This window comes from Seriola dumerili, unplaced genomic scaffold (assembly GCF_002260705.1).
Source record: "Seriola dumerili isolate Sdu_G_001 unplaced genomic scaffold, Sdu_1.0 BDQW01000011.1, whole genome shotgun sequence".
Classification (NCBI taxonomy): domain Eukaryota; kingdom Metazoa; phylum Chordata; class Actinopteri; order Carangiformes; family Carangidae; genus Seriola; species Seriola dumerili.
This window is the reverse complement of record NW_019174266.1, coordinates 568,688-581,148: the sequence shown is the minus strand read 5'-3', so window position 1 is coordinate 581,148 and position 12,461 is coordinate 568,688. Positions and strand designations below refer to the sequence as shown.

Sequence of the window (12,461 nt, the reverse complement as noted above, 5' to 3'; positions counted from 1 at the left end):
AAACGGCGGCGACATCGGTGACAAACGGCTCGCAGCACGCGCCACAAACGTTGTGCGTGGTTGGTTTTTTAAAATAGCTCGGACGTTGATTCAGAACACCCTTACCTGCTCGTATTAGCCGGTTAGCCGCTAACGCTCGCCGTGAAGCCAGCTGCTGCTGCTGCTGATGGTGATGATGACGGCCTGGGTGGTGGGTGCCCTCCTCGGTCACGGAGGGAGAGAGGCAGCGGTGTGTGTCTGAATTCAGCCTTGTGTCGTTTAGATGGTTTATCATTGGAAAAAAGTCGGACAGGGAGGACTGCTGAGAGGCTAGCGGCGCCGTCTAACTGGCTGGCAGCGTTACAAACGATGCGAGGTGTGTATGTGTGTGTGTGTGTGTATCCGCCTCTACGCCTGGTGAACGGGAGGCTCGGTCAGTTACAACCTGCCTTCACAACATCCCCTTCATCATCATCGGTCTGCAGGGAGTTCCGCATACTCACTGCCCGACCAAACGGAAGCGACAAACAAGCCTGACGGAAAACAACTTAACGCTCCCCGCAGGGACCAACATCAGAGAGCCCGGGGTGACGGGGGTCCACTTAACAATCACTCTGATCAGTTTGCAGTATTTCACGGTGTTTTATCGCCTAACAGGGCCGGTCGCAGCCTTTTTGGGGCCCTATAGGAATGATCTTATAACCCCCCCAACCCCCACCAGTACTGTACCTAAGTATATTTTTCGAGTATAGTAATATAGTATAGTACTGTATTTTACTTGAGTAAATATATAAATATATAAATATAATAACACACTACTTTTAGTCCATGACATTTAAAAGACAAATATTGTACTTTTGACTTTACTACATTTCTGAACCTATACGCAAATATAATATTGTATTTCCATATATGAAATATACATTCTTATTTTATATGTACATATATGTAAAAAAAATATTAAACTTATTAGAACTGGAACAATTTCATATATATATATATATATATATATATACTTAGCCTATACAAATATATACATTTATATATGTAGACTTTTATTGAAGACAGAAGTTACATAAATATATAGCCATCCCAAAGCCTGTCCGTATATGTTGATATTATAAACAGTAGGGTCATTCTATTTTTTTTTACTTCAGTTAGGTATTTGATGAACTTCCATAAATAGATTAAATATATAATTTTAACACATTTTCTTTACATAGAACAGATGCTTGCAACATGTTGCAAACATACAGTATGTGTTCCATGTAAAAATTTCAGCATAGATATTTTTAATATATGTACATATAGAAAATATTATATATAATATATCTTATACTGTATCTGCATGTATCCAGAGGATTTATATATGTGATAATAATATCTGTCCTTATAGGTGACATATATGGCAACATCACTCTTGATATAGGGACATATACATGTATGTCATATATAATATATATCCACCTCTGCACCCCACCCACCTCAAACTGTGCGATTATTACCTACAATTTTAGGCTGTTAATTTTACTAAATAGACTATATTTATTTAGTTTCCTATGTTGGTTTGTATCTGGAGTTGCCTAGGTTTTTCTAGTTGTTTATTTAGTTTATTTGGGTTGTAACATTTTTCTAACAGGTTTTACATCAAGTGGGCAGGTACAGGGTCAGCATTGCACCTGGGAGGGTTATTTTATTTCATTTACCACGGCAAGAAAGGTAATCAGAAATATGATTCCCTTTGTTCTTGTGTATGCTTGCAATGGATGAATAAACCTCAAGAAAACAGAAAACATTGATTTGGACAATGGTTACATCCCCATGATGCACCAGTGACCGTTTAATTCTAAAGTTTGATTCAAGATTGATTTTTACAGCGACAATTAAAATTACAGGAAAGGCAAGCAAACTATACATACTTCCTTTTAGTTTAGGGTCTTTGAAATTTCTAATAATCTCACATTTTCTATAGCACCATAAAATCCTAAAACACGGACTGGATTAACATTTTGTGATAGAAGAAAACAAATGAACCTGACAATAATCAATGTATTCTTTATAAAATTCTTGTCATATAACTATGTTTTAGCATATAGACACTGGAGTGACCTATATAAATATATATATATATACACACATATACTTTGAACATGATCGTGATGTGTTTGTATTTTATCGATCAATATTATTACAGTTACATCCTGCTTCAATGCTGTATGTTTTATATATGGTAGTGCAGTGCCCCATATGTTTTGGAGGATATATTCAAGGGGAAACTTAAATGCATCCTCTCGGAAAATCAATTTTAGGCATCCGCATTATGTATCTTTTTATTTATCTATTTATTATTGACAATATTGAAACTCTAACTAGCCAAACTGATTAAATTACAGATCTTGTTCAAAACCCTCTGCGGTTCCATCTTTTGTAATCAGGAGTCACTGAAATGAGTCAATAATAGAAACGTTTCATCCTCCAGAGATGGGAACTGTCCCGTGTAAATACAAACTAAATCTGAGTTCTTGTCTGAACTTCAAAACATGAAAATCAATCAGGAAACAAGTCATCAATTCCAAACATATTAGCACTACAGCATAGCTTTAATTTATACTGTACATACAAAACAGAAGGTCTCCCGGAGTTACAAGTATTAAAATAGGTTTGCATTTCTATATATCAATGTTTACAGTGTCACCCTTTGAGGACAGAAATTAAATGAGATCAGAGGCATCAATTACAGTATATACAGGATAATTAACTGTGATACGTACAGCATTAACATAACATGTACACTACGAAACAAAGATCTGAGAGCCAACAACTGATGCTTTTTGCTAATTTGATCAGAGTAAGAAGAACAATTCAGTTTCGTCAAATCTGTCAGTTGACGCGGGGTTCATTGGGGCACGGTGGAAAATTCGCCCCCATATTACAGAGGTTATTTTTAAATGTGATGTTTTAAAGTGTTTGGTTGGAGATTAACCCGTCGCAAACAGCAAAATCAGAAACCAAAAACAAACCTCGCGTCATTGAAACAGACACAAAGCCAACTGGAACAAATCACAGATACGGTTTCACAACGCCGCACGCTATTTATCTGCTTTTTTAAAATGTTGATCCATCTGTCAAAAAAGAAAACCAAAGGGTTAGAGTGGTGTAAGCAAGTCAATAACAAAAAAAAACAAACAAAAAAAAACATATTCCCATTTTTATAGTATCAATAAAGAGTAAATCAAAAATCTGAGAGGGAAGGCAAAAGGGCTCGATACAATACGTGGTCAGAAAATGCCAGGACACATTTGGCTTCTGTCTTTGAATGAAAAACATGCGTCTCAGGAAAGTTTCATTACATTTAATGATAATCAAGTTTGAGATTTAATTCAGGCAACGTTCAAATTAGCAGTGCAACACAGTACAGCTAAAGATAGAAATGAAACTCTTCCTGTTGTCGTTTTGTATAATTGGGGTGTAAACTGACTAAACTGTGGCTAAACTCTGTCTTTTCCAACTGTAGGAGGAGAGGAAGAAAAACTTACTCTCACTATTGTTTCTGTGATGATTCTGCAGGTCGAAGAAAACACCAGCGTTATTGATACAATAAAAAATGTTTGCAGTCGTTTCCAGTCTTTTATGTTACGGTGATCGAGGCACATCTTTAAAATCAGAGTCACCACGCTGATGATGATGATGATGATGATGATTATGGTCAAACTTAGATCTCACAGATGGATTGAATGGCAAATAGTTACTACGAGTCATGTGTATTTGTATTTGTGTAGCATTCCCTGTTGAGAATGTTTTTTTCCCACATAAGAAACTTGAACATGTCACAGAAGGAAAAGCTGCTGCAACAAGTCAAAATGTCTTCAGAGAAAAAGACCTATCTAAAATAAAATAAACATTACCTGACGATCTGGGAAATAAACATTATGAAACAGATATGTGCTGGTGGATGAAGTAAAAACAAAAAAAAAACAAACAAAACAAAAGATTGAAATTCAAATGATCAGTTATTAAAACACATTCGATACATCACTAAGTGCTTTTGGACAAGATTATCTAATTCAGATCAAATCAATATTCGGCCAGTTGTACCTGTGAGGACACCTGTGTGCCGGTGTTGCTGAGAGTCCTGTGTATTTGTATTTCTGTGCTCATGTGAAGAATCAATGTCCCGTTTTAGCTGTAACACCTGTAGCTGTTAAATGCAATTTCATTAATCAAAAACCACAAGAAGCTTTAGCTGAAAATGGTAAAAAAAAAAAAACAACAAACAAAAAAAAAACTTAACAATAATGTGATTTTAACTGGCAGGTGAAGAGTTGGGACAGAGCATTCAAGTCTAATGGTGACATCTGGAAATGGCTAAACAGACAGCTGAGGAATTTTCTGCCATTTGAAAAACGGGCTGCGACGACCTTGTTTTGCTCTCAGCCCTTTTCAACGCCGACGCGAGCACGAAGCGAGAAAACAAACTTCACGATTGTGAATTTATATTGACATTCCTTTATCAACCATTATGCAGCATTTCAAGTTGAGGAGAATGTATGAAAAACACAGCACGGATATAAACATCTAGATCTCTGTAGCTATAACGTTTAAAATGTTAAATGTTTTTACTCATTTCCTGTTGCTCTCTGCTCCCTGTTCATTTAGGCTTTCCAACATCTGACCAGTTAAAGCTGTTTGTGCCGAGTCAAGGACGATACTCAGACTATGGCAGATGTTTAGATCAAGATGTTTTTCCACTGTATGTTCAGTTTTATCAAAAATAAAAGGCCGAAATTCTCTGTATTCTGTTCAAACTATATGTTGCTTACACATTTCTCACACCTTTAAAAAAAAAAGCCAATGATAAAAATCACAAATCAAAATATGAAAATAACCGTTTTGTATCCGTTTCTGTTTTGATTTATGATCACAACTTTGTGAGTATGGGTTTTCATTCATCTGAAAAGAGGGTCACACAGATGGTCGATTGATTGACTTCCTTTTTTAACCGACAGTTCATCTTTACATAGAGTTTAAAGAGACTTTACGGACCACCTATTTCAAGGTACCAGTGCTCTGTGTAGAAAAGAAGAGAAAAAAAGAATTTAGTCACATCACCACATTTCCTGTAAATGAGGGCAGTCTGCCAGTCACCCGCAGAGTTTTACTTTCTTGTGCGTTAGTATGTGATTGTACAATCCCGTGGATGCTCTCTACATTTTTTCCAGTGAAAATAAATATACAATTTACATGAAAGTTTATGGGCATCTATAAATGACCAAAAGGGTCCCTTATGCACTTGGAAGAAAACTAACTTAATAGAAATTATAGAAGCCTCCAATTTCCCAGAGGTCTACTTCACATTACTTTACCTGAGCGACTACACCAACCTTTCGATTTCGATTTACTTTCAAAAGGAACACAAATTATTTCTTGCCATTTAACAATTCACAATACCATCCCGATGGCCTATCATTTCACCCTAACGTCAATAAAGTGAGTAGCAGACGTGGATCTGCTCATGCACAACTCTGTATCCATTTCCACCTATTGCACGACGGCAAAAATAAAATTAAAAAAAATCACTATTTCAACTGAATGTTCAGCTGTGAGACGACCACAGCTCAGACCTGCTCAGAACCTTCTGATAATTGTTAGAGAAAGAGAAAAGAACCGCACTAGAGATTGACAGAACTTTCAACAAATATTAAATCAGAGATAACTGGCTAAAGAGCCTGATGCTGGTATTTAATATCGCCACAATCATGTCAGCATCTACACAAAAAAGGAAGAACAAAAGGCTCAAAGAAAACTAGGTGTTCACGTTTCTCCGTATGAACACGAAAACCATTTAGCAGTCTGTCTGAGAGCAAAGGGCAACGACACTCTCCTCCCACAAGAAAATAAAATCTCAACGCTTTAACCGATCCCCGACCAGACGGGCAGAGAGGAGTCAGTGTTCCTGCTGGACGCCGTGTCCGTCTCCGACTTTACAAAGCCACAGGGGGCGAGACATCAGGTTCGCAGTCACTCGTTGACGTCCCAGATTTCAGAGAGCAGCGGCGGGAGCTTCTTGTCCTGGAGGCGGAGGGCGAAGACCTGCTCCGAGTGGACGCTGCTTAGTGTACGAAGGCTCACCAGCTTCATCAGCATCCGGGGGAACATCAGGTGATCCTGAGGAAACCAGTGCAACAAAAGAAAAATAAAAAACTGGTAAAAAAGGTAAAAAAAAAAGTCAGAGCAGTTTCCCATGTTCTGCTTTCTCCTCTGACACACAACAGCTCTGGTCACTGTTTGAGACGCCCCACCAGTCTGAACAACAACATGTAGCCCTGACCCAATGTGCTTGTTGTGATGACGGCAACCAGGTTATGCTGACATACTGCTGGTCAGGAGAGGAGAGGTTACGTAAACACCGGGCACTTACATTTGGTCTCTTTATCATGATGTAAGAGCGCAGTGCGTCCACATAGGGCTGCTGCAGCCTCTCCACCAGATCGTGATCCTGCACATTCGGCCGATCTAAACAAAGTTTACCAAACAAAACAAACAAGTCACCTGTTAATCTCTTTTTATTTCACATTGTCTGATTTTTCTGGGGTAAAATGTGAATAATGTTTTAGATACTGAGGAGTCCCTGCAGGTTTTGTAGTTTGTGAAATCTGACCTGCGGAGAAGATGTTGATGGCAATGAGCAGAGCATATTCGGCCTCGTCCAGATGCAGGTCATTCATTCCTTTTGAAAACTCAAAGATGGGGTTAATGAACTCAAACTGAAGCCCTGAGGTGGTGAGAGCAGAGAGAGGGAGGGGGAAACAAAGGCACGTTAAAGAAGGAAACGTGGTGCAATAATACACTGTTAGCAGAGGGACTGTAATTATCGCAAACTGAAGTAAGAGCAACAAATATTTCTCTTGATAAATAAATTATATAATGAATCAAACTCGTCCTTTCTTGCCATGACTAGTTTCAACAAACTCTTCAAAGTTAAAACAAGCAAAAACTGGTGAAAGCTGCTCATACATTTTCTTATTTTTTTTATAGAATATAAAACAGATTGAATACAGGCAATCAGCTTAAGCAATACTTAATATTCATATTTCCTTTAAAGACTTCAGATGAGAAAACGCACCTGCTTTGGCGAAATCCTCCTTATTGTAGCTGAAATCCTTCAGAAATGTGATGCTATCAATAGCAGGGTTGTAGCGCCGGGACGTCTCCAGCAGCATGATCTGAGGAACACACAACAGAAATATGATGCTGGTGGCAACTTCACACAACCACATCGCTGAGAAGTAGAATGTCTATCAGGGCTATTGATTATTACATTTATAAATAACTTATTTTAGATGTTGTATGATAAAACTGCAAAGAGCTATGAACAGTATTTTGAAATGAGTTCCTTTTTCTTTTACATCAGTGATTGTTTCAAAATCAGCGCGACAGAAATGATATTTCACGGTGAACGGCGACAGACCTCGATGGTCGACGTCTTCAGTAGAGCGATCTGATCTTCCCTCGTGAGCTCCAGGAAACCAGGAAGCTGCTTCGCAAAATCCACAATCTCCTGCACCGACATGATCGCTAGCTCAGTGAAGTGGGCGAACCGCTGCTGACGCACCTCTCGGTTCTGCAAGTCCTGACTCTGTGGCCACGGCTGTCGGACGCACACACACACACACAAACAATGTTAACGCACTGTCACATTTACATTCAACATTTCACTGATACGTTTTCAAAACAGCAAAGCAGCGGGCACAGCAGGAAGAAGGTCAAACCTGGATTCAAATCAAGCAGCTGTATTTTCTCTCAGAGCTGCTGATGTCGTGGCAGAATAACAGCCACACAAGCATTTTATTATTTCTTTTATAATTTGTATTTGAAGGTATTCATCTCTGATTTCTAAGGCTGTATGTTGGAGTAAGTTTACTGAGGCTATGGAGTAAACAACTAAAACCAATGGTTAATATCACATGAGGAACAATTAACTGGTCGAAAACAAACCGCAGATCTTTCCCCTGAGACGTTCACTTACCGTCACTTTTGGTCGGTCGAGGAACGATCTCTTGTTGCATTGTTTCTGCATGGCCACCAGCTTCTCAATCATCTCCTGCTGCTGTGGGTCCAGCGTGGCCACTTCCTGCGGAGGCGTGGGGGTGACCACTGTGGACGTGCGGGCCGTTTCCTCCTCCTGCTGCTTCTTCATCTTCTTTAGTCTGATTTGTTCCTCAGAGAGAACGCCTATGGGTCAGAGCAGATGTGAAAGCTCACTCCCTGTAGTTAACACAAACCTACAGCGGAATCAAAACGTTCTACATCTCCCGATTCACGCCACACTCACACTGCTCCAGCATGCCCGCCTCCCGACACTTGCGCAGGCGGCACTGCTGGCACTTTCGCCGCATGTACATGTCCATCTCGCAGCGGCCGTTGTTCTTGCAGGAGTACTGGGCACTTTTAATGACGCTGCGGCGGAAGAAGCCCTTGCAGCCCTCACAGCTCAACACGTTGTAGTGGAAACCAGAGGCCTTGTCGCCACATACACTGCACACCTCGTTGCCCAGCATCTTCGGGGCGGGCCCCTTCTTTCTCTTCACCGGCTGACCATCTACACATGTCGAAAAAGAAGAAGAGGTGATGAGCAATATGAAGTAGTTTGAAAAATTACAGTTCAGGAATAAACTGAAAATGTGTCTGATATGTTGATTCAACTCTATTTTTTGTGTTCATCATTGTTTGTGTACATAGGATAATAAAGCAGCACTGCATTAGGTTGTACATGTGTAGCACATTTATTGAAATATTAGAGTAGATGTAGAAAACGTCATTGTGCAGATACGATGAAGGTTTAAGCTAAAATGAGCTCGTCCAAGATCGTGGAATTAAAAAAAATAAAAAATAGGGCAAAACACGTCTGAGATTAGGAAGAGAAAGAAATACTGGTTAGTCTAGTCTGTGGAAGTTGTCCCACCAGTCCAAGCACACAGACACATTGAAGAAACACACACCACCGTAAGAGACTCGAGCTTCAGACCGGTCTATCAGGTCTATCTAATGTTGTTGTTTTTCTGAACGGTTCAGATTCATAACGAGACACAGATTCTAAAAATGATATATTTTAGTTTGGTTTATATATTTGCCTTTTTTAATTCAGCTTATTAAAAGGAATATTAACAATTCAAAGGCTTCAATACAACAAGGATTCAAATTTAATATCAGTTCTGTGAATTGAAGCTATTTAAAGTAAGTGCTCTCACCTATGCTGGCAGATGTGTCACCTGCAGCTGGATCCAGCTTGATGTCGTTCGGCTCTACCGGCAGAGGGCTGCTCATCTCGGTCAGTGAAGGGCCATTGTGGGGGGGGGCGTGGAAGTCGTCCGGCTGGGAGAGGTCAGCGAGCGACAGGAGGCCGCCGTGCTTCACTGTGGCGCTTCCACTGCTCTCCTCAACCATGCAGTCCAGCTGCAGCTCAGAGGCCCCATCAAACACCTTACTCTCATCTGACAGAGGAGACGCAAACACATTCAGCCGCCTCGTATCATTGTTCAACACACCGTTTACCTTTCTACACATGCAACATAAAGCTCACGGAATAAAAAGGAGGCTGCAGATATCAAAGCATTTGACATGTCGTACAACAGTGAGCTGTGCTGAGAGAACTGGACCCTGAGGACAAACACTTGTGAAAGCTGTTGTTCCTCTTACCATGACCAACATCTGGGATATCAGTCACAGACAGCGTGGACATCTTCTGCACAGCAGCTTGTCATTACGAAATCAACGTGTACCTGCGAAATACAAAAAACAGATTCCAGATCAGATTTGATTATGGTAGAAAAAATAATCTCTGCGTTTAACTTTAATACCAAGAACGTCTGAGTAGTGATCCCCCGAACACAGACGCACATATTAAAGCAGCAAGATGAAGGAAAGCCGACACTGTGGGTAGATTGTTTTGATGTATATTCAAAACAGGGACGACATCAAAGGCAGAGCAATTATCATTATTCTCTTACACTGCAGTTCTTAGAAAGATCTAAAATATGAAAATCCTTGGAATAAACTCAAACCCTGCCTATTAAAATGTGTGTACAGGAAAAGCAAGTGGCTGTAAAAGCAGAAATGAAAGTTTGTCATGTGGCACATAAGGATGCATTCCAGGAAACTGATTCAGCAGACACCCATGTGTGATTTTTGGCTATTCTTACCCTCCCTGCAAGACAGAAATCCATTCAATGTAATACTGAAGCAACCCTGTTCATTCATTTGTAACATTGAGATATTAAAGGAATAAATGCTGAAGTAATTAATGCTTCTAAGAAATCTCTAACAACCGACCAACTATTGTCATCTCAGGTGTATAACGTCACATTGCCCGATTATAATTTTATCATTATAGAAGCCTAAGAAAAATATTCCTCATGAGTCGTTTGTTGCAGAGAATTCCTGAATTTATTTTATTTTTACACTTAATTTACATGAATATGTCAGAAAGAGTCTAGACTGAAGTTGAGCCACTTGCTTGTAGCGCTGTTCATTTTATGTTTACGTGTGCGTTTGACAGAGAACAAAAAACTAACTTTTGCTTTATATAATCATTCATGATATCACTTTTTCATCTCTAAAACATGAGACATAATTATCTATTTCTTTAAATCTGGTAGCAATTTAAAATTTTTTTTTTTAAAAATCAGGTCCTGCGAAAAAGTTACGACTGAGATTACACAACAAAAATCACAGAGGTAGTGTTTAACCACACGGTTTCTAGACTGGATTTCTGTGCATCTTACAGTTGTTCATGTTTCCGATGAATGACAGAACAAGTGGGATTACACATGCCTGTTTTAAATGCCATGACAGATTATGTTCACAAGAAATTAAAAGGGAAAACCCAACGACAACTGTAACAGCTACACCAGCAGTGACGAGAGTAATTTTCAAAGCCACACTGATAAGCCACTAAATACCATAGTAAACCAGTGAAGTGGTTCTCGTTGTTGTCTGAGATAAAAGCTTCCACACAGGAAGAAGGACTGATGAAGGCAATACTCTACTTGGCATAGAGACGCCTTGGTGGCTTTTGCCTTATTAGACAAGACTGTGTTCACTTTAATGCTGGCTAATATTACACTAAAATGAGGCAAAGACTGACTATGAGTAACACTGTGTTTGCCTTTAAAATATCCATGTCAGCATTTAGCAGTAATGTTGCACTTTTGCTGACGAAAAGAGTGAATCTCTGAGGGAGATTTCCAACAACAATATCCTGTGTGTCCACTAAAACAATTTAAATGTTTCCACTGACAGCTACACAGCATTTCCTTTCTAGGTATCATCAGTCAATGCCTGAGAAAAACAAAAAGGACAAAGCCCCATTTAGCTGAAATGAATCCTCCCCAGTGACTCTGTGACGGACACAGCATTGGACTGACCTTACCTCTGAAGTTGATGTCTTACTTATCGCCCATCCATCTTGCCCATGTGAGTCCACAACCTCAAGTCTGTCGATATCCCTGCGGTGATGGAGGACTTGCTTGCCTGGTGAGTCTTGGGGATGCCAAAACCACTGTGACTTATCGGGCTGAAGTTTAATGACTTGATATCTTGAAGAGAGTGAGTAGAAAAGAAGACGAGTCCCTTCCTACAATGCCCTATGGGAGACAGGAGGGAAAACAGAAGGGAGGGGAGGGGTGAGAGAGAGAACATAAGAGGTTACTATTGGTCATCTGCATGGCTCCCCACAGGGCTGTAGTGCTCCAGCCTTTTCCTCGGAGTTTTGAAGCAGCCGATTTTACCACACAGACACAATAGGGATGACCCCATCTCTCCTTAAGTTCTTTCAAAATATATTGTGGCCCTCCGTCGGAGATGAAAGGCTGTCACCACTTAAAGCCTTTTTCACAGAAATGTCACACAACGTATGACAAGAAAAATCCTCTAACCTCGTGGTATCAAGATTCAGAACCGGTTTAATATTCACATATTGAGAAACCACAAATCAATATATCAAACGTCATGGCGGCGGTGCAGATCCTGAGTCTACAGTCGTTTGATTTCTGATCATTCTTCTTCAGCTCTAAAATCTGTCTCTCGGACAGTACGTCTGCTAATCAATGGTGTCAAGTTTTATTGGGTGAATTCACATTCTTTGGTTGTAAAACTATCTCTTCTCTTCCTGTGACATTATGTCATCCGCACCCTGATCTCTCTGTTCCAGTCCAATGTCCCCTGTGTCCCCTTATCAGTCAGTCACCTTTGTCCAGGTGCATGTTTTCATAGATGGCTGGAAATGAAATGAAAGCTCCAGCAAAAATCAATTAAGCACAAAAAATCCCAAAAGTTTTATTATATTAAACACTTTTTTCAACCACCCGTTACAACTCACACAATCACCACTGACATGTTCTCATCAGTATATAATCTACTTGCTCAGTGAGTTAATAAAAAGCCACAACACTCATAATGAACCTGGTTTAGTCATTATAACCTTC

The 12,461-nt window shown here is 39.8% G+C and overlaps 2 protein-coding genes across 11 annotated transcripts in view; both read right to left on the bottom strand.

Moving 5' to 3' along the window:
* madd (MAP kinase activating death domain) overlaps window positions 1-415 on the bottom strand; it is a 44,844-nt gene extending 44,429 nt beyond the window's left edge. For all 9 annotated transcript variants that reach the window (XM_022747658.1, XM_022747665.1, XM_022747674.1 and 6 more), the window contains exon 1: window positions 106-415. The gene's annotated coding sequence lies outside the window, so the exon portion shown is untranslated. The remainder of the gene's footprint in view (window positions 1-105) is intronic.
* Window positions 416-2,545: 2,130 nt separating this feature from the next.
* On the bottom strand, window positions 2,546-11,616 carry nr1h3 (nuclear receptor subfamily 1 group H member 3). 2 transcript variants are annotated; one of them, XM_022747546.1, is made up of 10 exons: window positions 11,403-11,616; window positions 9,676-9,758; window positions 9,228-9,470; window positions 8,312-8,578; window positions 8,006-8,211; window positions 7,448-7,627; window positions 7,103-7,202; window positions 6,638-6,751; window positions 6,398-6,492; window positions 2,546-6,144 (listed from the first exon to the last, which is right to left on the bottom strand). In XM_022747546.1, exons 2-10 carry the CDS (start codon window positions 9,716-9,718, stop codon window positions 5,998-6,000), a joined length of 1,395 nt encoding a protein of 464 aa, XP_022603267.1. In that variant the 5' UTR covers window positions 9,719-9,758; window positions 11,403-11,616; the 3' UTR covers window positions 2,546-5,997. The 2 variants fall into 2 exon arrangements, with proteins under 2 accessions (XP_022603267.1, XP_022603259.1); XM_022747538.1 differs by having other exon boundaries at window positions 11,408-11,616.
* Between the last annotated feature and the right edge of the window lie 845 nt (window positions 11,617-12,461).

Excerpts from the sequence above, each read along its gene's own strand:
- nr1h3 (XM_022747546.1), bottom strand. The coding sequence starts at position 9,718 with ATGTCCACGCTGTCTGTGACTGATATCCCAGATGTTGGTCATG. Across the intron at positions 7,628-8,005 it reads TCGACCGACCAAAAGTGACG|CCGTGGCCACAGAGTCAGGA; the intron begins GTAAGTGAACGT and ends TGCGTCCGACAG. Across the intron at positions 6,145-6,397 it reads TCATGATAAAGAGACCAAAT|GATCACCTGATGTTCCCCCG; the intron begins GTAAGTGCCCGG and ends TGGTTTCCTCAG.